The sequence below is a fragment of the Bombina bombina genome, chromosome 6 (genome assembly GCF_027579735.1).
Source record: "Bombina bombina isolate aBomBom1 chromosome 6, aBomBom1.pri, whole genome shotgun sequence".
In the NCBI taxonomy this organism is placed as follows: Eukaryota; Metazoa; Chordata; class Amphibia; order Anura; family Bombinatoridae; genus Bombina; species Bombina bombina.
In genome coordinates this window covers 1,059,648,247-1,059,674,893 of record NC_069504.1, presented here as the reverse complement: position 1 = coordinate 1,059,674,893, position 26,647 = coordinate 1,059,648,247, and the positions used below count along the sequence as shown (strand labels likewise).

At 41.4% G+C, this 26,647-nt stretch overlaps 1 protein-coding gene across 16 annotated transcripts in view; it reads left to right on the top strand.

Moving 5' to 3' along the window:
• The window catches only part of MICAL3 (microtubule associated monooxygenase, calponin and LIM domain containing 3), an 809,998-nt gene that overhangs the window by 314,626 nt on the left and 468,725 nt on the right, over positions 1-26,647 (top strand). For 13 of the 16 annotated variants that reach the window (XM_053718886.1, XM_053718885.1, XM_053718891.1 and 10 more), the window contains 6 exons: positions 12,808-12,955; positions 15,304-15,497; positions 16,091-16,203; positions 17,167-17,229; positions 23,775-23,948; positions 25,725-25,799. In XM_053718886.1, the coding sequence (XP_053574861.1) occupies positions 12,808-12,955; positions 15,304-15,497; positions 16,091-16,203; positions 17,167-17,229; positions 23,775-23,948; positions 25,725-25,799 (767 nt within the window). The remainder of the gene's footprint in view (positions 1-12,807; positions 12,956-15,303; positions 15,498-16,090; positions 16,204-17,166; positions 17,230-23,774; positions 23,949-25,724; positions 25,800-26,647) is intronic. The other 3 variants (XM_053718900.1, XM_053718898.1, XM_053718897.1) reach the window with 1 other exon arrangement.

The following is a 26,647-nucleotide window of genomic DNA, read 5'->3' as shown; positions in this document are numbered from 1 at the left end:
TGGAGGGATGGCTATTCCATCTTTACGCTCGTTCCTGTATCAGTTTCGGGATTCTTTTGTTCCTGTACTGGATCCCTGTGGCTGGGTTGGTCCAGCTGGGTATGGATCTGCAGGTCAGACTGTCCGAGTTGTCTAGGGGTCGTAGTATCCCTTGTATGTGAGAGCTTGAGTCTAGCCTGATCGCTCTGTCTGCTGGGAGATGGTTTCTCTTCTTTTTTTTTCTCCTTGCTCCTTCACAGGAGATGGTTTACTCTTCCTTCGGGTTCTGAGGGTATACTCCTCGGGAGGCCTTGATGGAGGCTTATTTTTACCTTTTTAGGGGCCTGAGTGTAGGTACGGCAGCTCAGGTTGCCTGAAAAGTGTCCTCTGTTGAGGGACTGTTTTTGTGCGGTTTGTTTCTTGTGGACTGCTTCTTATTCTTCCTTGCAAGCTCCTTTTGTGTCGTCCTGTTATGGACTCTGTGTTCATGAACTTGAGGTTTTTGTCTGGGTCTATTACATGCTTTCATGGTCGAATACTTTGGTATTCTATGGGCGGGCGCATGGAGGACTTTGCTTCTTCAGTTGCGTCCATGCTTTCAGGATGTTGGGGGGCTGTTTTTCTGTCTCCGTGTCCGGATTATCCCGGTTTTCACTTCATATGGGCGTGGCCTCCTCTGTTTGTGTCTTTTTAGGTCTCGGTGAGCTGGGCCCACAAACGCTTGAGATGTTCTTTTCGTTTTAAGGGAACCTTTTGGTTTCCTCGGTTTTCCTTTACCTTGTCCCCGTGGGGCTTTTCCGATGGTTTCACCTTCATCTGAGGGGTGATTGGTGGCGGATCGTCTGTTGGACGACGGTGTCTCTTGGATTATTGTTGGCTCAGTCAAGTCCGTTCGCAGTCTCTTGTTTGGCTCTGGACTAGCTGCGAGTCAGTGTCAATTGGGCTTTTTCTTTAAATTTGTCTTGGCTTTAATGAAGCAGGATTTTTTTTATTGGGTTGTGGTTCAGGCCTGGTGCCCTCAGTTTGGGCCGCCTATTGTACCCTCCCATCTTGGCATTCAGTGTCCTCTTTAGCTTGGGTATTGATTTCCCAAAAGTAATGACTGCAGCTGTGGAATCTTTCCATTTATGAAGAAAAACATAAATTATGCTTACCTGAAAATTTCCTTTTATTCTGATGGAAAGAGTCCACAACTTCCCACCCGTAATTTTATGTGGGGCGTCCTTATATTCTTCCGGCACCTTTTCACCCAGATATTTATTCTACTGTTCCTTGTTCCTCAAGAGAATGACTGGGGGATGAGGGGAGTGGGAGGAGTATTTAAGTGTTTGGCTGGGGTGTCTTTGCCTCCTCTTGGTGGCCAGGTTCTTATTTCCCAAAAGTAATGAATGCAACTGTGGACTCTTTCCATCAGAAGAAAAGGAAATTATCAGGTAAGCATCATTTATGTTTTTGTTACACAAGCGTCTGGCGGGTGTGCCAGATGTGCAAACATTTTGTCAGGCCTTGGTTAGAATCAGACCTGTGTTTTAAGTCTGTTTTTCCTCCTTGGAGCCTTAACCTTGTTCTTAGTTTTGCAGCAGGCTCCGTTTGAGCCTTTGCATTCCATAGATGTCAAGTTGTTATCTTGGAAGGTTTTGTTTCTTGTTGCTATCTCTTCTGCTTGGAGAGTTTCGGAACTCTCGGCTTTGCAGTATGATTCGCCTTATCTTATCTTTGATGCTGATAAGGCGGTTCTTCGTACTAAGATGGGTTTTCTTCCGAAAGTCGTTTCAGATAGAAATATTAATCAGGAAATTGTTGTTCCTTCTCTATGTCCTAATCCTCCTTCTCTTAAGGAACGTTTATTGCACAGCTTCGATGTTTGTGCATGCTTTAAAATTTTATCTACAGGCAACTAAGGAGTTTCGCCAGTCTTCTGCCCTGTTTGTTTCTCTGGAAAGCGTAAAGGTCAGAAAGCTACTGCTACTTCTTTCTCTGTGGTTGAAAAGTATACTTTGTTTTGCTTATAAGATTGCTGGTCAGCAGCCTCCTGAAAGAATTACGGCTCATTCCACAAGGGCTGTCTCCTCTTCTTAGGCTTTTAAAAATGAAGCTTCTGTGGAACAGATTTGCAAGGTTCAACTTGGTCTCCTCTGCATACTTTTTCCAAATTCTACAAATTTGATACTTTTGCCTCGACTGAGGCCTCTTTTGGGAAAAAGGTTCTTCAAGCGGTGGTGACTTCTGTTTAGGTCTGCCTGTCTTGTTCTCCCTCCCTAGTCATCTGTGTCCTCTAGCTTGGGTATTGGTTCCCAACAGTAATTGAGGACGTCATGGACTCACCATATCTTAGGAAAGAAAACAAATTTATGCTTCCCTGATTTATTTCCGGATATGGTGAGTTCATGAGCCCACCATTTTTATTTAAGACAGTTATTTTTGACTAAACCTCAGGCACCTCTACACCTTTGTGTTATTCCTTTTCCATTTCCCTTTGGTCGAATGACTGGGGTTTGTGGGAAGGGGAGTGATACTTAACAGTTTGGCTGTGGTGCTCTTTGCTTCCTCCTGCTGGCCAGGAGTGATATTTCCAACAGTTATTGAGTACATTGTGGACTCACCATATCCGGAAATAAATACATTTATCAGGTAAGCATAAATTTTGTTTTTCCATTGTTTGTATTGGTCTTTGGTTTACAGACAGATATAAGATAAAGAAGCATGTATATGCACACAATGTGATAAAGTAATGAGATCTGATTATACCTACAAGCTCAACCCATATTATTAGGTTGTGGCTTCAAAACACAAAATCAGCCATTTTTATATACACAAGCCTTTAAAAAGCAAATTATCGTATATTTTATACTCTACAGATGGTAAAAAGTCATTGGAAACACATTAAGGGAAAAACTATTTTACAGTAGCGCTGAGGAATCTGTTGGCGCTCTTCAAATAACCGATAATAATAACACTGTCCCTTTAATGTTGCAGAAACCTTCCTAATTGCCTTGTCTGAAGAGAACTGTGTAAAAATTCAGTCACTCTTTATAATATCCCACTAAACACCAAATGAACAATTTCCATCTTCTTTGATTCATAGCATATATAAAGGTGGAAAAATAAACAAAACCTATCTTGTTTTTTTTTTTTTTTTTTTTTTTTTTTTTGCGTTATTGATAGTAGTGCAACTAGCAACAAAGAATATTTTGGTAATCTCGTTTACTATCTAAAAAGTGTCTAATGTTAAAGGGACATAAAAGTGCTTCAAAATGGTCTCTCTGCACTATTGTTTGCATAGAAATGTGTGTTTAACCTCTGCATAGAGGTTTAAACACATAATTAAAGTATGCTCCAGAGCAGCAACACAGCAGCAATTAACGTGGGGTAGCTCACGGAACACATCTAGTAAACCAATGAAAAGAGGCAAATAATATATACAGCCACCAATCAGCAGCTAGCTCCCAGTACTCCTCCTGAGCCTACCTAAATGCTTTTCACCAAAGGATTACATTTGATAATAGAGGTAAATTGAAATATGTCTTAAAAATTGCATGTTCTATCTGAATCCTGTACGTCCTGTCGGTATCAGCAGCTTGTCAAATAAGTTTGCCAAACACACACACATCACAATGCTATATAAATCTGCATATTACCTTCGGTTATTCTCTATTATACTGAAAATGAAACATGGTTGTAGAGCAGGTAATACACGTAAAGCGTACCTCCTATTTAAAGTGAAACAACAGTATCAGTTATTTACTTCTTTCTAATGCTTGTTTGCTGATAAGGCAACTCCCACATCTCTATTGGGGGAGAGGGACACACCTCTGCATGTCTGACAAAAAAAATGGTTTGTTCACGACAGGGACATGCGATAAAAATTGTTTTCTAATACCCTTTTCTTTTACAAGATATGACGAATCCACGGATTTCATCCTTACTTATGGGATATCGCCTCCTGGTCAGCAGGAGGAGGCAAAGAGCACCACAGCAGAGCTGTGTATATATAGCTGCTCCCTTCCCTCCCACCCCAGTCATTCTCTTTGCCTGTGTTAGTGATAGGAAGAGGTAAAGTGAGGTGTTAGTTTAAGATTCTTCAATCAAGAGTTTTTTTATTTTAAATGGTGCCAAAGTGTGCTATTTTAACTACCGGGCAGCTTCTGAAAAAAACAATTATGCTATGGGAACTTGTGAGGTTTTAGTTGCTGCCTGGATATGGACTTAGTGAATTTGCCTAAGACCCTTCTTTCTTCACAGGACCTCAGGAGGAAGAGTGGACCTCTTGACACTGTGTATTTTCATGCTGTTCCTCAGCATGGAGGTAAGTGCAGTCTCTTTACTTCTGGGGCTTTGATGCATATTCTCAGAACTGACTGTACTCTGCTATTGCGGTTTGGGGGTTATGGGCTCTGATAAGGGTCTCCCTGTGCAAGTATGTTGGATGTCATTAGCTAAAGTAAACGGATGACAACCCACACATTGTTAATTTTTCCAGACAGTCCAGCATTTCAGTAACATTAGCCCGAAATGCTGGGAGGTTTTCTATAGTGCTCAGATGTGAGAGTACAATAACGGGCATAACTCTGTTTATTTACATAGTGTTTGGCTGACGCTGGGGAGTAGACTGTTTGAAGAACTGTGGTGATTCCGGTACATGGCGTTAAAATGCCTTTATTATTTCCCGGGTTCTGTGCTCTTTTCTGCCCACGAAGGGCGGTCTTGATTTTGCGCGCTTGCCCGCGCAGTTACGCCTCAGTTGAGTCCCGGTGAAAATGTGCTTGGAGCAGTTTACTCGTGCAGCCCCCAAGTCCGCTTGTCATGATAGTCTACAATCGGTCTTAGGCACGCTGATCGGAGGGTAGCGGTGGTCACACGGAGACAGGTAGGAGCCGCAGCGGAGCTGTGGCGAGGTAAATGTGAGCTTCTGAGACTGGTGTATTTTTATAAACAGGGCCCACGTGAGGTGTGCGGGGTATAAATTGGACCGCACCTAACTGCTGTTTAATTATTTTAATCATTTTTGGGCTTAATGAAAAAACGTTTTCTAATTTTTGTTGCACTGATTGTTCTGATTGTTTATCAGTGACTTAACCACGCTTGCCTTTGCATCTGCTACTATGGATGACATCGAGCAAAGTACATGTCCCATGTGTTTAGATGCTATTGTGGAACCCCCTGTTACACTTTGTGACTCTTGTATTGAGAGAGCCTTACAATGTAAAGACAAAATATTTTTAATAAAGATGTCTACAGAATGTTCTCAGACTGATGAGATTCAGGGTATGCCGCAACTTTCTCCCAAAGCGTCACAGCCTTTAACTCCCGCTCAAACAACGCCATGTTCTTCAACAGCATCTGCTTCTTTCACTTTGCAGGATATGGCTGCAGTTATGTCATCTACTCTTTCAGAAGTTTTATCTATGTTGCCAGTGTTACAAGGCAAACGCAGCAGGACAGAAACCCATGTGGTCCCTGCAACTTCTGATGCTTTGATGGCTATCTCAGATGTACCCTCCCAGGGATCTAAATTGGGGGGTAGGGAGACCCTGTCTGAGGGGGAACTGTCTGACTCAGGTAGTGCATTGCCCCAGACAGATTTGGACGTCATGTCCTTCAGGTTTAAGCTTGAACACCTCCGTCTGTTGCTGTGGGAGGTTTTGATGACTCTGGACGACTGTGACTATTGTGGTATCTCCAGAGAAATTGTGTAAAATGGACAAATACTTAGAGGTTCCCTCTTATTCTGATGTCTTTCTGGTTCCTAAGAGAATTTCGGAAATTGTTACATGGAAATGGAAAACACCGGGTATCCCGTTCTCACCTTCCCCTAAATGTACCCTATAGCTGACACCGTTCGGGACTCTTGGCAAACAGTCCCTAAGGTGGAGGGTGCTATCTCTACCCTGGCTAAGCGTACGACTATCCCTATTGAAGACAGTTGTGCTTTTAAAGACCCTATGGATAAAAAGTTGGAGGGTCTTCTAAAAAAGCTATTTGTTCATCAAGGATTTCTATTACAACCGACGGCCTGCATTGTACCAGTCACAACTGCGGCTGCCTTTTGGTTTGACGCCTTAAAAGAGTCTCTTAAGACTGAGATTTCTTTAGAGGAAATAATGGATAGAATTAAGGCCCTTAAGCTGGCTAATTCTTTTGTTACGGATGCCGCCTTTCAGATTGCCAAATTGGCGGCTAAGAATGCAGGATTTTCCATTTTAGCGGGCAGAGCCTTATGGTTAAAATCTTGGTGTGCGGATGTGTCCTCTAAATCAAAGCTTTTGGCTATTCCTTTCAAAGGAAAGACCCTGTTTGGGCCGGACTTGAAAGAAATCATTTCTGATATTACGGGAGATAAGAGTCATCTCCTCCCTCAAGACAAAACATAGAAGCCAAGGGGTCGACAGAGTAATTTTCGTTCCTTTCGAAATTTCAATGGAGTCTCCTCTTCCTCTTCCTCTAAACAGGAAGGGAATTATCCTCAAGCCAAGTCCACCTGGAGACCCAACCAGGCTTGGAACAAGGGTAAACAACGCAAGAAGCCTGCTGCTGCTCTCAAGACAGCATGAAGGGGCGGCCCCCGATCCGGGACCGGATCTAGTAGGGGGCAGACTTTCTCTTTTTGTCCAGGCTTGGATAGGAGACGTTCAGGATCACTGGACTCTAGAAATCGTATCTCAAGGGTATCAGTTGGAGTTCAAAAATTCCTTCCCAAGGGGAAGGTTTCTTCTTTCACAATTGTCTGTAGACCAGACAAAATGACAAAAAGAGAGGCGTTCTTACGTTGTGTAAAAGACCTCTCCACTATGGGAGTAATTTGTCCCGTTCCAATACAGGGACAGGGGTTTTACTCATCTTTTTGTGGTTCCCAAAAAAGAGGGAGCGTTTTGACCCATTTTAGATCTCAAGAGTTTAAACAAGTTTCTCAGAGTTCCGTCCTTCAAGATGGAGACTATCTGGACAGTTCTTCCATTGATCCAGGAGGGTCAATATATGACTACCGTGGACTTAAAGGATGCATATCTTCATATTCCTATCCACAGAGATCATCACCAGTTCCTTAGGTTTGCCTTTCTGGACAAACATTTTCAGTTTGTGGCCCTTCCTTTCGGGCTGGCCACGGCACCCAGGATCTTCACAAAGGTTCTAGGGTCTCTGCTGGCGGTTTTCAGACCGCGGGGCATTGCAGTGGCGCCTTATCTGGACGATATTCTGATCCAGGCGTCGTCTTATCAGCTGACAGTCTCATACCGACATGGTTCTATCCTTTCTAAGGATTCATGGGTGGAAGGTCAATCTAGAAAAGAGCTCGCTAATCCCACAGACGAGGGTTCCTTTCCTGGGAACACTAATAGACTATCTATGAAAATTTTTCGGACGGAAGTCAGAAAGTTAAAGATTTTGAATACATGCCGATCCCTTCAGTCCATTCCTCGGCCGTCAGTGGGTTAGTGCATGGAGGCAACTGGATTGATGGTGGCAGCAATGGACATCATTCCGTTCGCTCGTTTTCATCTCAGACCTTTACAACTGAGCATGGAATGGAGATTATGCAGATTTGTCTCCTCAAATAGATCTGGATCAAGAGACAAGGGATTCTCTTCTTTGGTGGTTATCACCGGACCATCTGTCCCAAGGAACATGCTTCCGCAGACCCTCATGGGTGATAGTGACAACGGACGCCAGCCTGATAGGATGGGGTGCAGTCTGGAACTCCCTGAGGGCTCAGGGTGTGTGGATTCGGTCGGAATCTCTACTTCCCATCAATATTCTGGAGTTGAGAGCAATATTCAATGTGCTTCAGGCTTGGCCTCAGTTGGCTTTGGCCAAATTCATCAGATTCCAGTCAGACAACATCACGACTCTAGCTTACATCAATCATCAGGGAAGAACAAGGAGTTCCTTAGCGATGACAGAAGTATCCAAGATAATTCAGTGGGCGGAGGCTCACTCTTGTCATCTGTCAGCAATCTACATCCCAGGAGGGGACAACTGGGAGGCGGATTTTTTGAGCAGACAGACATTTCATCCGGGTGAATGGGAACTCCATCCGGAGGTCTTTGCCAGCCTGATTCTCAGATGGGGCAGGCCGGAGCTGGATCTTATGACGTCTCGTCAGAATGCTAAGCTCCCGAGATACGGATCCAGGTCCAGGGATCCTCAGGCAGAACTGATAGATGCCTTGGCAGTACCTTGGTCGTTCAACCTAGCTTATGTGTTTCCACCGTTTCCTCTCCTTCCCCGGGTGATTGTCCGGATCAAACAGTAGAGGGTTTCGGTGATTCTCATTGCTCCTGCGTGGTCTCGCAGGACTTGATATGCCGATCTGGTGGACATGTCATCTCTGCCACCGTGGAAGCTTAAATTGAGACAGGACCTTCTCATTTAGGGACCCTTCCATCACCCAAATCTAATTTCTCTGTAGCTGACTGCTTGGAGATTGAACGCTTGATTTTATCTAAGCGAGGGTTCTCTGATTCGGTCATTGATACCTTGATTCAGGCACGTAAGCCGGTTACTAGAAAGATTTACCATAAGATATGGTGTAAATATCTTTATTGGTGTGAATCCAAGGGCTACTCATTGAGTAAGATTAGGATTCCTAGAATTTTATCCTTTCTCCAAGGATTGGAGAAAGCGTTGTCAGCAAGTTCCTTAAAGGGACAAATTTCTGCGTTGTCTATTCTGTTACATAAACGTCTGGCAGATATTCCGGATGTTCAATCTTTTTGTCAGGCTCTGACTAGAATCAGGCCTGTGTTTAGACCAATTGCTCCTCCTTGGAGTTTGAATTTAGTTCTTAATGTTCTTCAAGGGGTTCCTTTTGAACCTATGCATTCCATAGATATTAAGTTGTTATCTTGGAAAGTTTTATTTTTGGTTGCTATCTCCTCTGCTCGCAGAGTTTCTGAGCTTTCAGCATTACAATGTGATTCACCTTATCTTATTTTTCATTCCAAGAAGGTAGTGTTGGTACCAAACCTAGTTTTCTTCCTAAGGTTTTTTCCAACAAAAATATTAATCAGGAAATTGTTGTTCCTTCATTGTGTCCTAATCCTTCTAAGAAGGAGCGTTTGTTACATAATTTGGACGTGGTCCGTGCCCTGAAGTTTTACTTGCAGGCGACTAAGGAATTTCGTCAATCATCTTCATTATTTGTTGTTTTTTTCTGGGAAACGTTGGGGTCAGAAAGCTACGGCTACCTCTTTCTTTTTGGCTGAAGAGCATCATCCGTTTTGCATACGAGACTGCTGGTCAGCAGCCTCCTGAACAAATTACAGCTCATTCCACTAGGGCTGTGGCTTCCTCATGGGCATTTAAATATTATGCTTCTGTTGAACAGATTTGCAAGGCTGCAACTTGGTCGTCTCTTCATACTTTTTCTAAATTTTACAAATTTGATACTTTTGCCTCGGCTGAGGCTGTTTTTGGGAGAAAGGTTCTTCAAGCAGTGGTGCCTTCCGTTTAGGTTCCTGTCTTGTCCCTCCCTTTCATCCGTATCCTATAGCTTTGTTATTGTATCCCATAAGTAAGGATGAAATCCGTGGACTCGTCATATCTTGTAAAAGAAAAGGAAATTCATGCTTACCTGATAAATTTACTTCTTTTACTATATGACGAGTCCACGGCCCACCCTGTCGTTTTCTCAGACAGGTTTTTATTTTTATTAAACTTCTTTCACCTCTTCACCTTGGCTTTTCCTTTCTCTTCCTAACTTTGGTCGAATAACTGGAGTGGGAGGGAAGGGAAGATCTATATATACAGCTCTGCTGGGGTGCTCTTTGCCTCCTCCTGCTGACCAGGAGGCGATATCCCATAAGTAAGGATGAAATCCGTGGACTCGTCATATCGTAAAAGAAATAAATTGATCAGGTAAGCATAAATTTCCTTTTTTTAAGATTAAAGGGATATGAACCCCAAAATTTTTCTTTCATGATTCTGAGAGAGAATGAATGTCTAATAGCGCTGATCTTTTGTGGCGTGGGATGGCTTATTAGAGGGAGGCGGGTGGGCGGCCTATCGCTGGAAGGGGCGGGACCGGTACAGCTACATCACGTCAGTGAGTGGGGAGGAGGGGGAAGGAGGAGAGGGGGATTCTACTTGGGATCCATGTATAATCCATCAGTCTAAAGGGATCTAGGAGGGGGTTGTTGCTAAGGAGCGGGGTCAGCTACACTACAGAAACATTTGTTTTCTTTTTCAAGATAAGATGAGTCCACAGATTTCATCCTTACTTGTGGGATATCGCCTCCTGGTCAGCAGGAGGAGGCAAAGAGCACCACAGCAGAGCCGTATAAATAGCTCCTCCCTTCCCTCCCAACCCAGTCATTCTCTTTGCCTGTGTTAGTGATAGGAAGAGGCAAAGTGAGGTGTTAGTTATAGATTCTTCAATCAAGAGTTTATTATTTTTTAAGTAGTGCCAGAGTGTGCTACTTTGTCCTAGGGTGTAGCCTAGACCAGATCAGTCTCTTCAGTAAAAAGAGAAGCATTTGGTGGCTTTAAAGCAATGGGAACTTGTGGGACATAATTCTCACTGCGCCTCCCATACTTGGTTTGCTGCCCTGCTTGTAGAAGTCTGAGGGAAGAGAATATACTCAGTACTTTTCTTTTTTTGCTCCACAGGCCAATGTGAGGTGAACAGAGGACCTCGCATGCCAGGTGGGCTGCCCTACTGCCAGGCAGCATTCTGAGGTAAGTGCTAAATTATATATTTGATCCAGAAGGATCGTTTGTTACATATTTGGGAGTAATCCGTGCTTTGAAGTTTTACTTACAAGCGACTAGGGATTTCGACAATCGTCTCCTTTGTTTGTTATTTTTTCAGGAACCGTAGGGGTCAGAAAGCTACGGCTCCCTCTCTTTCTTTTTGGCTGAAGAGTATCATCCGTTTTGCATATGAGACTGCTGGACAGCAGCTTCCTGAACGCATTATTGCTCATTCCACTAGGGCTGTGGCTTCCTCATGGGCATTCAAATATGATGCTTCTATTGAGTGGATTTGCAAAGCTGCAACTTGGTTATCTCTTCACTCTTTTTCCAAATTTTCCAAATTAGATACCTTTGCCTCGGCTGAGGCTGTTTTTGGGAGGAAAGTTCTTCCGTTTAGGTTCCCTGTCTTGTCCCTCCCGTTTCATCAGTGTACTATAGCTTTGGAATTGTATCCCACAAGTAAGGATGAAATCCGTGGACTCATCGTATCTTGAAAAAGAAAAGGAAATTTATGCTTACCTGATAAATGTATTTCTTATTCGATACGATGAGTCCACGGCCTGCCCTGTTCTAATGAGAGAGGTTCTTATTTTTGTTAAACTTAAGACACCTCTGCACCTTGGCTTTTCCTTTCTCTTCCTAACTTCGGTCGAATGACTGGGTTGGGAGGGAAGGGAGGAGCTATTTATACGGCTCTGCTGTGGTGCTCTCTACCTCCTCCTGCTTACCAGGAAGCGATATTCCACAAGTAAGGATGAAATCCGTGGACTCATCTTATCGAAAAAGAAATACATTTATCAGGTAAGCATAAATTTCTTTTTTTTTCTTTTTTCTATTTTTTTAATAAAAAAGGCCACATTTTTAGTAAACTGGATACTGACAGACAGCTGCCAGTACCCAAGATGGCAGCAAATAGTTAGGGGGGGAGGGTTAGAGAGCTGTCTGGGGGGCTCAGGGAGGTTGGGTGGTAAGGGGGATCCTACACTGCAGAAAATATATAATTAAAAATAAAACAAAACAAAAACTTATTTTTATGCTGGCAGACTTTCTGCCAGTACTTAAGATGGCGGTGACAATTGTGATGTGGGGGAGGGAAGAGAGCTGTTTAACAACTGTGGTTCGCATCGGCATTTAGTAGCCTTCTAATTACCAATAAGCAATGCCAAAGCCATAAATGTCTACTATTTCTTATCAAAAGGGATCCCAGATAAGCATTTACAACCATTTGAGCCATAATTGCACAAGCTGTTTGTAAATAATTTCAGTGACAAAACTAAAGTTTGGGAAAAAGTGAACAATTTTTTTTTTATTTAATCGCATTTGGTGGTGAAAAAAAATGGGCCTAGATCAATACTTTGGGTTGTCTACTAAAAAAAAAAAAATATACATGTCAAGGGATATTCCTGACAGATATCAGAGTTAGAATGTAACTATCACTAATTTAAAAAGAAAAAAAAATGCTTTGGAAATAGCAGTGTTACTTTTACTTATTGCCCTATAACTTGCAAAAAAAGCAAAGAACATGTAATGCTAGGTATTTCTACATTCAGGACAAAATTTAGAAAGTATTTAAGATGGGTGTTTTTTGGTGGTTGTAAACACAAACACTGCAGAAATGTAGAAATAGCCCTGGTCCTAAACGGTAAGAAAATTAAAAAATGCTCTGGTCACTAAGGGGTTAATGAGACATGAAAACCCCAAAAATTCTTCCCTGATTCAGATATAGTTTCCACATTACTTTTATTATTCAATTTGCTTCGTTCACATATTATTGTTCTTTGTTTGAGATATCTAGATAGGTAGCGCGTACATGTTTATAGAACTGCATGACAGGAAATAGTGCTGCCATCTAGTGCTCTTTCTAATGTATGACATTGTTGCAAAACTGCTGCTACATAGTGTTGCAGACACGTGCACGCTCCTGAGCATATTTTCCTACTTCTCAACAAAGGATAACAAAAAAACTAAGAAAAATGTATAATAGAAGTAAATTGGAAAGTTGTTTATAATTGTATTCTCTATCTGAATCACAGCATAACAACATATTTTTTTTTAATTTTTTTTATGTCCCTTTAAGGAAATTAAACAATGCGGCAGTGCCCATATTATTTATATATGCTTCTTCTCGTTTTGTAGAATCTGTTGCTCGTTCCAGTAAGCTACTTGGATGGTGTCAAAAACAGACAGAGGGTTACGCTGGAGTTAATGTCACTGACCTAACCATGTCTTGGAAGAGTGGCCTTGCATTATGTGCCATCATACACCGGAACCGTCCTGAGCTCATGTAAGAAACCTGAGGATTCTGGGTGATTTATACTGTGCCTGCTTTGTGCTTTTTCTTTATACAGATGGTTTCCATTATAGTAGTGGTAAGAGAATTAGTTTTGGTATTAAGGCTGTACACAGGAATAGAACTAAAGTCATGTGACACTACTTTTGTACATGGGGTATAACTCTTGCTAATGTGAAAATACTAGTCTTGGCTTCTCTGCATTTGCAGCATCTTGTTCCATTGTAACAAATTGTATTTGTTAAATTGTATTTTCTAATAATTTACAAAGAAGGAACAGCTTAAACCCACCCTACCATGATTAGAAGTAGGTTCTCACCAATGTAGAGCTGACAAAATGTGTTTAGGTAACAGCAGAACTAAAGAGACAGAATTGCAGTCTGTTTAGTAGCCATACAAGGCTATATGTATACAGATGTTTATAAAATACAAAAAGTTAGGAAAGAGTTAAAATTCTAGAAACAGCCTCTGCCCGGATTGGCACATTTTCATAATGATTATTGGCTGATAAATGCTTTAGGCTTATCCTTATTGGCTGGAAGTCAAGTTGGCAATATACTATGTAGTATATAGAGCTTTATATTTACCAGGAAGCTACAGTTTGGAATATACTATCCTAGCCTGGTGCAACTCTCACTCTAATGTTCTATGAAATAGAAGGGAAAAGTTAAACGAGGATTAGGGTGCACTGCAGTTAGCCTTAAAATATAGGCTTTACTAGATGCATTTAAAATCCGTGTATATAAGTAAAAGGCGATTTGAGTGACAAGTTATACGTACAAAAGGAGCTAGTGACCACTTAAAAGTAGCAAAAGGCCTTGGTTAGGATACAGATTACAAGTGGAGTGCTAATTAACGCTGATTAGTGTTGATTGCACTAAAAGTAAGCTTTTTGAGCTCATCTGGTTGTGCTTGTATTAGGAGTTAAAAGTAAACTGTTTTTGCTTGTGTGCGAACCCGACGAGTGCCAATAGATTAACTTAAAATATCAGGTTCACGTATTCCTCCATAGCAGTCAATAGAGAAATAGTGTGCACCCTAATATTTGTTTACCTTTTTGCTACTAATCCTTACTGGCTGGCAGATACTTCCTGCTAATGCTTATTGGATGATATAAAGATTCATTAAAGCACCATAATAGTCAAAATATAACAGTCTTAAAATGTAATTAAAGCATATCAACCCTGCACTACTGTGCGTTTAACCACGCAAAGGGATTTAACACAAAGAAGTACTGATTGGGAACCTCCGAGCACTGCTGGTTCCCAGTGGAAACTGCCGCTGATGCAATCAGGTCTGCTAGTCACACATCTGAGTTGTGCAAGTATCGCTGCTGATTGGCCCAGGCTCTGGACCATCAGGGCATTGGTGGTACTTTCATTGTGTGTTTAACCCCATTGCATAGCTAGTTAGGCTCAGGAGCAGCTTATTGGTGGCTGCACATATGTCTGTTTTCATTGGCTCATCGATGTGTTCAGCTAGCTCCCAATACTGCTTCTACAACAAAGGGTATCAAGTGAATGAAGCAAATTTAATATAAGTAAATGGGAAAGTTAATTAAAATTGCATCATCTGCCTGAATCAAGAGAGTGGAGTATAAACTTTTGATTATACTCATTAAACAATTTTCCTGATTTCCCCCCCCCCCCCCCCCCCAACACAAAACATGGACAATCGTTTACTTATGTTCCAAAATGAATACGATCTTTACCCCAGTTGTCAGATTTTAAACTTTTTTATGGGTCCATCATTTGGCCTTAAAATTACTGTGTGACCTTTTTAAGGCCTTTCCGGGGGCATATATGAGACTTTTGGCGTGATATTCATTGTGTATTCTCCTACAAGAATTGGAGATTTACTGTCCACCCTTACTAATTTTGCTCAGAACCCATAGGCCAGGGAAGCACTGAATGGTCATGCACCCTTCTAGACAACCAAAAATAATGGATTTGTAATAAACTTAATAAATCTCATATTTTTAATTAAAGGAGCAAGAAGGTATCATATCATATATAAATACCAATTAAAAATTGCTACCATATAAAACCTGCTGCCCTAGGCACAGATCTAGTTAACCCTAGGCCAAAATAACCCACTGCTCTAAAGCAATACAGAATTAAAGCAATGCATATTTTTTTTAAATGCATTCACATATGTTTAACATTATTCTTACATATTTATCATATGACAGATGTTTGCTATTCAGTATAAAGTTATGTCTACATATTGCTAAAGTTGTCTTTGTAATTAAGAACATGGGTATGAAATTTACTTTGGCCCTCATTGCTGTGGACCAGTGTGTGTTATTACACTTAGTCGTTGCTGTCTCTTCTCCCATGCAGAGACTTTGATTCTCTGGATGAGCGAAATGTAGAGCAGAACAACCAGCTGGCGTTTGATGTTGCTGAGCGAGAGCTTGGGATATCCCCCATTATGACTGGAAAGGAGATGGCTTCTGTGGGAGAACCAGATAAGCTATCTATGGTGGTGTACCTCAGCCAATTCCAGGAGATGTTCAAGGAATCGCCAAACTCAGGTGAACATGGAAAATTGTAATGTGAATCTCATATTTGGACTGTAAAAACCATCTTTGAATTTTTTTAAATTTTTTTTTGGTTGCAAATTTAATCAAGTATTTAGTCCTGTGCATTCGGCAGCTTGATTAGCTGCAGAGTGAGGAAGAATGCGGCTGCTCACGGCCTACGGCTCTTTTCAGAGCCAAATTTCTTCTTGTGGAAGTGCAACACACCAACACCTGGATTTGCACAGATTTTAGTGTTGAACTTTCACAAGAAGAAATCAACCTCCGAAAAGAGCCAAAGGACGCGAGTGGCCACGCGTTCTGCATTCAGAAGCTAATGAAGCTGCCGAATGCATAGGCGTACGACTGATACTTAATCTATGCAGGAGGAGGCGGCGGGGGGGGGGGGGGAATTCCAAGGGGATTTGAAAAAATCCTACATGTGTGCAGGAAGCGCTAGAGGTGTTACGTCTGAGGTCCTTTCTAGTTTGGATTATACATATTTAATCGGCTAGCTGCTTCACAAATTAAAATATTGTATCTGTAAATGCATCTGGTATATGTATATATGAAACAGTCATTTACCATTCTTGTTTCTTTACCGGCAGAGGATGCTGATCAGAATTCAGATGAGAAGGCTGCTTTCCTTGCCACCACAAAGTCTCCCATATCTTTCCTAAGTAAACTAGGGCAGACAATATCACGGAAACGCACACCCAAGGTAAGGTGCTATATATATTCATTTTTTTATTATACCCCCTTTTCCTATCATTTAAAGGGACATTCCAGTCAAAATTTTAATGCACATACATGAATTACAGCTTTGAATAGACACATTTGCAATATACATTTATTGGCAAAAATGCTTCTAATGAAAGTTATCGCTGTTTTAGTGTTAACATTTTTCTCTGCTCGTGCCTGGAAGCGTGGATAGACATTCTCGGTGTACCAGCATTTAAATACTGCTGCTCAGACAGCCAGTGGAGCTTATATCGTGTCACCACTTATCAAATGGAGTCATTACCAGCACCTTAAGCTCTCTAAACAAAGTCTAAATGTAGCCACCAATCAGCAAGCGCTACCCAGGTGCTAAACTAAAAATTGTCCGGCTCCTAAGCTTAGTCCTGCTTTTTTAAATACAGATACCAAAAAAACGAAGAAAAATTGATAATAGGAGTAAATTAGAAAGTTTCCTAAAATTGCATGCTCTATCTGAATCATGAGTTTAATTTTGACTAATCCATCCCTTTAAATACACTTTTGAAACGGCTATAGCTTTTACGGTAAACATTTTTGCTATAACATTTAAATACTAAAATGCTTTTATACAAAACTAAAATGCATCCATGCATATTCTAGTTTGGGCTGGAATGTCCCTTTAACGCTGAAAGGTGTGGGTTTTTCAGACCTAAAACTGAGGAAATATAAGATTTATTGATACCTGGATGGGTCAATTAATAAAAAGACAACATCCTGTTTCTTTTTTTAAACTGTTAAAATGTTTAACTTGGGCGGTTAGGAATGTTTCTTTCTCGGTTTCATATATTGATTCTGACAAACCTGGCAAATTGAACTAATTTGAAATGCAGACTAAGTGCTGTTGCAATGTCTTTTTTTATTATGCATTTGTTGAGTATGCCGTTCTGCTGTATTTAATGGTCCTGTATTTTATTTTCCTTTTTAGGACAAGAAAGAGAGAGACATTGACAGCTCAGGAAAGAGGCGAAAAACCAGCCAATCAGAAGATGTAAATATCGCGGAGGTTTTATTACAGTATATACCGTGTTTGGACTCATATAAGATCTTCTGTGATGATTTGCTGTATATTTTAAATCACTTAACACACATGACACATACCTCAGAATTCACGTGCGTTTTATGAGGTTTGGTTTGGGGGTCAGATAAGTAAATGCTGATAACCTTTTTTTCTCCAACATAGGTGTGTCCGGTCCACGGCGTCATCCTTACTTGTGGGATATTCTCTTCCCCAACAGGAAATGGCAAAGAGCCCAGCAAAGCTGGTCACATGATCCCTCCTAGGCTCCGCCTACCCCAGTCATTCTCTTTGCCGTTGTACAGGCAACATCTCCACGGAGATGGCTTAGAGTTTTTTAGTGTTTAACTGTAGTTTTTCATTATTCAATCAAGAGTTTGTTATTTTCAAATAGTGCTGGTACGTACTATTTACTCAGAAACAGAAAAGAGATGAAGAATTCTGTTTGTATGAGGAAAATGATTTTAGCAACCGTAACTAAAATCCATGGCTGTTCCACACAGGACTGTTGAGAGCATTAACTTCAGTTGGGGGAACAGTTTGCAGTCCTTTGCTGCTTGAGGTATGACACATTCTAACAAGACGATGTAATGCTGGAAGCTGTCATTTTCCCTATGGGATCCGGTAAGCCATGTTTATTACGATTGTAAATAAGGGCTTCACAAGGGCTTATTTAGACTGTAGACATTTTTTGGGCTAAATCGATTGATATTAACACTTATTTAGCCTTGAGGAATCATTTATTCTGGGTATTTTGATATAATAATATCGGCAGGCACTGTTTTAGACACCTTATTCTTTAGGGGCTTTCCCAAAGCATAGGCAGAGTCTCATTTTCGCGCCGGTGTTGCGCACTTGTTTTTGAGAGGCATGGCATGCAGTCGCATGTGAGAGGAGCTCTGATACTTATAAAAGACTTCTGAAGGCATCATTTGGTATCGTATTCCCCTTGGGTTTGGTTGGGTCTCAGCAAAGCAGATACCAGGGACTGTAAAGGGGTTAAAGCTTAAAACGGCTCCGGTTCCGTTATTTTAAGGGTTAAAGCTTCCAAAATTGGTGTGCAATATTTTCAAGGCTTTAAGACACTGTGGTGAAAGTTTGGTGAATTTTGAACAATTCCTTCATGTTTTTTCGCAATTGCAGTAATAAAGTGTGTTCAGTTTAAAATTTAAAGTGACAGTAACGGTTTTATTTCAAAACGTTTTTTGTACTTTCTTATCAAGTTTATGCCTGTTTAACATGTCTGAACTACCAGATAGACTGTGTTCTGAATGTGGGGAAGCCAGAATTCCTATTCATTTAAATAAATGTGATTTATGTGATAATGACAATGATGCCCAAGATGATTCCTCAAGTGAGGGGAGTAAGCATGGTACTGCATCATTCCCTCCTTCGTCTACACGAGTCTTGCCCACTCAGGAGGCCCCTAGTACATCTAGCGCGCCAATACTCCTTACTATGCAACAATTAACGGCTGTAATGGATAATTCTGTCAAAAACATTTTAGCCAAAATGAACCCTTGCCAGCGTAAGCGTGGATGCTCTGTTTTAGTTACTGAAGAGCATGACGACGCTGATATTAATATCTCTGAAGGGCCCCTAACCCAATCTGAGGGGGCCAGGGAGGTTTTGTCTGAGGGAGAAATTACTGATTTAGGGAACATTTCTCAGCAGGCTGAATCTGATGTGATTACTTTTAAATTTAAATTGGAACATCTCCGCATTTTGCTTAAGGAGGTATTATCCACTCTGGATGATTGTGAAAATTTGGTCATCCCAGAGAAACTATGTAAAATGGACAAGTTCCTAGAGGTGCCGGGGCTCCCAGAAGCTTTTCCTATACCCAAGCGGGTGGCGGACATTGTTAATAAAGAATGGGAAAGGCCCGGTATTCCTTTCGTCCCTCCCCCCATATTTAAAAAATTGTTTCCTATGGTCGACCCCAGAAAGGACTTATGGCAGTCAGTCCCCAAGGTCGAGGGAGCGGTTTCTACTTTAAACAAACGCACCACTATTCCCATAGAGGATAGTTGTGCTTTCAAAGATCCTATGGATAAAAAATTAGAAGGTTTGCTTAAAAAGATGTTTGTTCAGCAGGGTTACCTTCTACAACCCATTTCATGCATTGTCCCTGTCACTACAGCCGCATATTTCTGGTTTGATGAACTGATTAAGGTGCTCGATAGTGACTCTCCTCCTTATGAGGAGATTATGGACAGAGTCAATGCTCTCAAATTGGCTAATTCTTTCACTCTAGACGCCTCTTTGCAATTGGCTAAGTTAGCGGCTAAGAATTCTGGGTTTGCTATTGTGGCGCGCAGAGCGCTTTGGTTGAAATCTTGGTCGGCTGATGCGTCTTCCAAGAACAAGCTACTAAACATTCCTTTCAAGGGGAAAACGCTGTTTGGTCCTGACTTGAAAGAGATTATCTCTGATATCACTGGGGGTAAGGGCCATGCCCTTCCTCAGGATCGGCCTTTCAAGGCAAAAAATAGACCTAATTTTCGTCCCTTTCGTAAAAACGGACCAGCCCAAGGTGCTGCGTCCTCTAAGCAAGAGGGTAATACTTCTCAGGCCAAGCCAGCTTGGAGACCAATGCAAGGCTGGAACAAGGGAAAGCAGGCAAAGAAACCTGCCACTGCTACCAAGACAGTGTGAAATATCGGCCCCCGATCCGGGACCGGATCTGGTGGGGGGCAGACTCTCTCTCTTCGCTCAGGCTTGGGCAAGAGATGTTCTGGATCCTTGGGCGCTAGAAATAGTCTCCCAGGGTTATCTTCTGGAATTCAAGGGACTTCCCCCAAGGGGAAGGTTCCACAGGTCTCAGTTGTCTTCAGACCACATAAAAAGACAGGCGTTCTTACATTGTGTAGAAGACCTGTTAAAAATGGGAGTGATTCATCCTGTTCCATTGAGAGAACAAGGGATGGGGTTCTACTCCAATCTGTTCATAGTTCCCAAAAAAGAGGGAACATTCAGACCAATCCTAGATCTCAAGATCTTAAACAAATTTCTCAAGGTCCCATCTTTCAAGATGGAAACCATTCGAACTATCCTTCCTTCCATCCAGGAAGGTCAATTCATGACCACGGTGGATTTAAAGGATGCGTATCTACATATTCCTATCCACAAGGAACATCATCGGTTCCTAAGGTTTGCATTCCTGGACAAACATTACCAGTTCGTGGCGCTTCCTTTCGGATTAGCCACTGCTCTAAGGATTTTCACAAAGGTACTAGGGTCCCTTCTAGCTGTGCTAAGACCAAGGGGCATTGCAGTAGTACCTTACCTGGACGACATTCTGATTCAAGCGTCGTCCCTCCCTCGAGCAAAGGCTCACACGGACATCGTCCTGGCCTTTCTCAGATCGCACGGCTGGAAAGTGAACGTGGTAAAGACTTCTCTATCCCCGTCAACAAGGGTTCCCTTCTTGGGAACAATTATAGACTCCTCAGAAATGTGGATTTTTCTAACAGAGGCCAGAAAGACAAAGCTTCTGGACTCTTGTCGAATACTTCATTCCGTTCCTCTTCCTTCCGTAGCTCAGTGCATGGAAGTGATCGGGTTGATGGTAGCGGCAATGGACATAGTTCCTTTTGCGCGCATTCATCTAAGACCATTACAACTGTGCATGCTCAGTCAGTGGAATGGGGACTATACAGACTTGTCTCCAAGGATACAAGTAAATCAGAGGACCAGAGACTCACTCCGTTGGTGGCTGTCCCTGGACAACCTGTCACGAGGGATGACACTCCACAGACCAGAGTGGGTCATTGTCACGACCGACGCCAGTCTGATGGGCTGGGGCGCGGTCTGGGGATCCCTGAAAGCTCAGGGTCTTTGGTCTCGGGAAGAATCTCTTCTACCGATAAATATTCTGGAACTGAGAGCGATATTCAATGCTCTCAAGGCTTGGCCTCAGCTAGCGAGGACCGAGTTCATACGGTTTCAATCAGACAACATGACGACTGTTGTGTACATCAACCATCAGGGGGGAACAAGGAGTTCCCTAGCGATGGAAGAAGTGACCAAGATTATTCTATGGGCGGAGTCTCACTCCTGCCACCTGTCTGCTATCCACATCCCGGGAGTGGAAAATTGGGAAGCGGATTTTCTGAGTCGTCAGACATTGCATCCGGGGGAGTGGGAACTCCATCCGGAAATCTTTGCCCAAGTCACTCAACTTTGGGGCATTCCAGACATGGATCTGATGGCCTCTCGTCAGAACTTCAAAGTTCCTTGCTACGGGTCCAGATCCAGGGATCCCAAGGCGGCTCTAGTGGATGCACTAGTAGCACCTTGGACCTTCAAACTAGCTTATGTGTTCCCGCCGTTTCCTCTCATCCCCAGGCTGGTAGCCAGGATCAATCAGGAGAGGGCGTCGGTGATCTTGATAGCTCCTGCGTGGCCACGCAGGACTTGGTATGCAGATCTGGTGAATATGTCATCGGCTCCACCTTGGAAGCTACCTTTGAGACGAGACCTTCTTGTTCAGGGTCCGTTCGAACATCCGAATCTGGTTTCACTCCAGCTGACTGCTTGGAGATTGAACGCTTGATTTTATCGAAGCGAGGTTTCTCAGATTCTGTTATCGATACTCTTGTTCAGGCCAGAAAGCCTGTAACTAGAAAGATTTACCACAAAATTTGGAAAAAATATATCTGTTGGTGTGAATCTAAAGGATTCCCTTGGGACAAGGTTAAGATTCCTAGGATTCTATCCTTCCTTCAAGAAGGATTGGAAAAAGGATTATCGGCAAGTTCCCTGAAGGGACAGATTTCTGCCTTGTCGGTGTTACTTCACAAAAAACTGGCAGCTGTGCCAGATGTTCAAGCCTTTGTTCAGGCTCTGGTTAGAATCAAGCCTGTTTACAAACCTTTGACTTCTCCTTGGAGTCTCAATTTAGTTCTTTCAGTTCTTCAGGGGGTTCCGTTTGAACCCTTACATTCCGTTGATATTAAGTTATTATCTTGGAAAGTTTTGTTTTTAGTTGCAATTTCTTCTGCTAGAAGAGTTTCAGAATTATCTGCTCTGCAGTGTTCTCCTCCTTATCTGGTGTTCCATGCAGATAAGGTGGTTTTACGTACTAAACCTGGTTTTCTTCCGAAAGTTGTTTCTAACAAAAACATTAACCAGGAGATTATCGTACCTTCTCTGTGTCCGAAACCAGTTTCAAAGAAGGAACGCTTGTTGCACAATTTGGATGTTGTTCGCGCTCTAAAATTCTATTTAGATGCTACAAAGGATTTTAGACAAACATCTTCCCTGTTTGTTGTTTATTCAGGTAAAAGGAGAGGTCAAAAAGCAACTTCTACCTCTCTCTCTTTTTGGATTAAAAGCATCATCAGATTGGCTTACGAGACTGCCGGACGGCAGCCTCCCGAAAGAATCACGGCTCATTCCACTAGGGCTGTGGCTTCCACATGGGCCTTCAAGAACGAGGCTTCTGTTGATCAGATATGTAGGGCAGCGACTTGGTCTTCACTGCACACTTTTACCAAATTTTACAAGTTTGATACTTTTGCTTCTTCTGAGGCTATTTTTGGGAGAAAGGTTTTGCAAGCCGTGGTGCCTTCCATTTAGGTGACCTGATTTGCTCCCTCCCTTCATCCGTGTCCTAAAGCTTTGGTATTGGTTCCCACAAGTAAGGATGACGCCGTGGACCGGACACACCTATGTTGGAGAAAACAGAATTTATGTTTACCTGATAAATTTCTTTCTCCAACGGTGTGTCCGGTCCACGGCCCGCCCTGGTTTTTAAATCAGGTCTGATAATTTATTTTCTTTAACTACAGTCACCACGGTACCATGTGGTTTCTCCTATGCTATTATTCCTCCTTAACGTCGGTCGAATGACTGGGGTAGGCGGAGCCTAGGAGGGATCATGTGACCAGCTTTGCTGGGCTCTTTGCCATTTCCTGTTGGGGAAGAGAATATCCCACAAGTAAGGATGACGCCGTGGACCGGACACACCGTTGGAGAAAGAAATTTATCAGGTAAACATAAATTCTGTTTTTTTTTTTTTTTTTTTTTACTGGTTCTTTTGGAAAGAAACATGCTATTTTAAGCAACTTTCTAATTTACTCCTATTTTTTTCATTCTCTTGGTATTTTTTTTTTGAAAAGCTGGATATGTAAGCTTAGGAGCTGGGCCAAAAATGTGTCGGCTCCTAAGCGTACATATTCCTCCTTTTCAAATAAACATACCAAGATAACAAATAATAATTGATAATAGGAGTAAATTGGAAAGTTGCTTAATATTGCATCCTCTATCTGAATCATGAAAAAAAAATGGTTTTCATATCCCTTTAATGCAGCTATCCTCAAACTTGGCCCTCCAGAGGTTTTTGAACTTCATTGGCTGAGCGTCATGGGAAATGTAGTTCCAAAACCTCTGGAGGGCCAAGTTTGAGAATGTCTGTCTGCTTTAATATGTATATTTTAATACAAGTAATTGAGATTTTGCTAATTCTCTACCTAACAACCAGCCCCAGATATTTACAATCTTTTAACTTGTAGGAAGAAGGACCCCGGACACAGAGGGAGGAGAGGCCGTCACTAGTCAGTTCACTAACTGATCGACGTATTGATGTTGCTGTTGGGAACCAGAACAAGGTGAAATCAATGGCTACTCAGCTTCTAGCAAAGTTTGAGGAGAACGCTCCTGCCCCTAATGCAGGAATACGCAAACAGGTAAATATAGGGCCCATCCATGTAATCTGTGGGTTCAGTAGCTGCTTGTATGTTGTAAATTCACATCTTTATTTGTGCTTATGGATATAAAACTAAGCTCTATAATTTTAGTTTTAAAAATGTACAAAAAAATTACAAAAAAAACAAATGTGAGCACTGTGCAGTTGTATTGCACAAGTATTGATTTATGTATCTGAACAAATCTGTATTTTGATACTGTCTCTGAGATTATATTTCTTTTGTACTGTTGGTGTTTAGGAAAAAATTTTTTCCCATGGAAAGTCAATTGTGCCTTTTTAGGAAACATTTTTTTATTATAGTACAGTTAAGGGGCATTAAATGTATCTGTTGATGGTGTATATATAGAATTAAGTTCCTCTCTATTCAAATGGAGACAGGACAATTGTGATTCACTGGAGAAGGTCTTTATTATCAGATATGCATACGGAATCATGTAGAAAGTGTAATCTTAAATAATATATAAATAGATGGCGTGGAATTCAGTTATGTAAAATAAAGTAGACTTGTACTTAGTGTGATTTGCAGGTAGTCTGAAAGGTGTACACTAAATCTACACCAGAATTACACACTGTAACAATGAAGCAATGAACACGCTTGTCATTATGCATAACTTCAAAACTGGATCTCTGATGCTAATCAATGCTTTTTGTCCCCATGCATCTATGGTCATAGCAGACCTTAGAGTTATATACACAGTATATCAGCATTTTCTTATCTGACCGCATCAAACACACCAGGTAAATTATTTTTTTTTGGATGACTCTTGGGACTTTCTGATGCACCAACCATCTTTAAGTCTTAAATGTGATTTACTTTATATATATATTTGCATTGATCATAAGGCAGACTTACTGCTGGGGCTAAAATTGTGTTCCACAAGGGCAATGCCCAGTTCTTGGGCAGCTGCAGCAAACATTTTCTGATGTCCTGTAAGGCAGCCATTTGGAGTTCTCCTCACAGCGTTCTGAAACACTATTGGTTGGTTGGTTCCTGTGAAGCTAAACTACAATAGAACAGTTATCTGTTCTTTGTTGGCTTCTATATAAAGCATGGTTTGCTGGCTTTGTGTTTATTTTTTTATTTATTTTATTCTTCCTCATGTCTTGGTTGATGCTACTAGGGTGAGCAAGATGAACTGAAATTAAATGCTTCCAAAATATAAATGGGTTTAGTATCCCTTTTAAGTAGCACTCACCAAGCTTCCCTCCCTTTCATTACTGATTTTTAACATAGATGGTATGTGAGAAGAGTAGGAGTCATGCCCATTTATTAAGGTAAGTTTTCAGGCTTTGGGTTTTTGTCCACCTTCTCAATAAATAGATCAATCATTGGTGAGTGTTAATTTCTGGGGCATCTTTTTTGTAGCTTAGCTTGGAAACCAAGTGTTTCTGCTCTAATTACGTTATTTTTGTGTTTCAAATTCCCTTTGACCTTCTGCTGTAAGTGATATTGCTTGATGGGATGTAGGGTGAATGGCTTTTTGGATTGTTGAAACTAGTTGGATATATTCTTGATCTGAAGTCTGTTTTTTTTTTTATGTTCCGGTTGAGCTGTGTATGACCTTTATATTTTATTTTTGTCATGGTAATTTCCTACCTTCTCCTTTTCTGTTTATAATTTCCAACTGTCTCATTTATACCCAAATCTTGGTTAATTTATTTTATTTATCCTTCTCCCACTTTTACTCCTCATCTTTTTTGTTTTCTCCTATCTTCAATTTTGCTTCTTCCCATCATCTACCTGGCCGTTTCCAAGAAACCCATCCTACCTTATCAAGAGCGCTTGCAATACGAGGCTCTCCACAGGCAGAAAGAACCTCTGTGGAAACAGGTAAACTGCACACTTGGATTGGAGATGGTTGCACACTTTGCTTTGTTGGAGTCCACACTGTGTTTAGACTGTGTTCAGCACCTATGGTTGTGTGTTTGTTAGTGTTTCTCACCCACTCTGTACTGTGAAAGTGTCTGCACAGTTGGACAATAATTTTGTGATGTGCTATTGAAAATCAAAAATGTGGTGTTTTTTTTTTTTAATTTTTATTAAAGACGCACCTTAAAGGACAGTACTTACACCTTGAAATTGTAATATGAATTTTTTAATTCTATGTAATAAAACAACTTTTTTTCCCCATTTCTAAGTAAAAGTGAACATGCCAGGCTATATAAATTTAACCCTGCCACATATCTGTCCCTAACTGGCTTCAGAAAAGAGAGTTAGGTTACAAAATGCAAAACAATTGTTAGTTTACTAACGATATGTCACGGCTGGCTTTGCCTACTTCAGTAACAACTTGCGTGTTAATGCATTCCAAAATCTTTTACACCCTCCTAACATGTCAAAATTAATCTATCTTGAATTTCCATTATCAAAATGTACGCAATTGATAATCACACTTTCTGAGACACCAGCGCATTTTGAAGTAGCCGAGTTTGGGCAGTGTATTATTTTAAATATATCATTTTCTGCAGTCCAGAGCACAAATTAATCACACAATGTAACATAAATGTATTTCAAATTTTAGATAATTTTAGGTTAACATTGGCTAAAATTTTAGCCAGGGGGTGCACCCGCTAAAAAAAGTTCTGGGGAGATCACAGATATGCCAATGTCTTTCACATCATATGGGGGGGGGGGGGGGTGTAATCAAAGGGATATTAAACCCAATTTCTTTTAAAAGA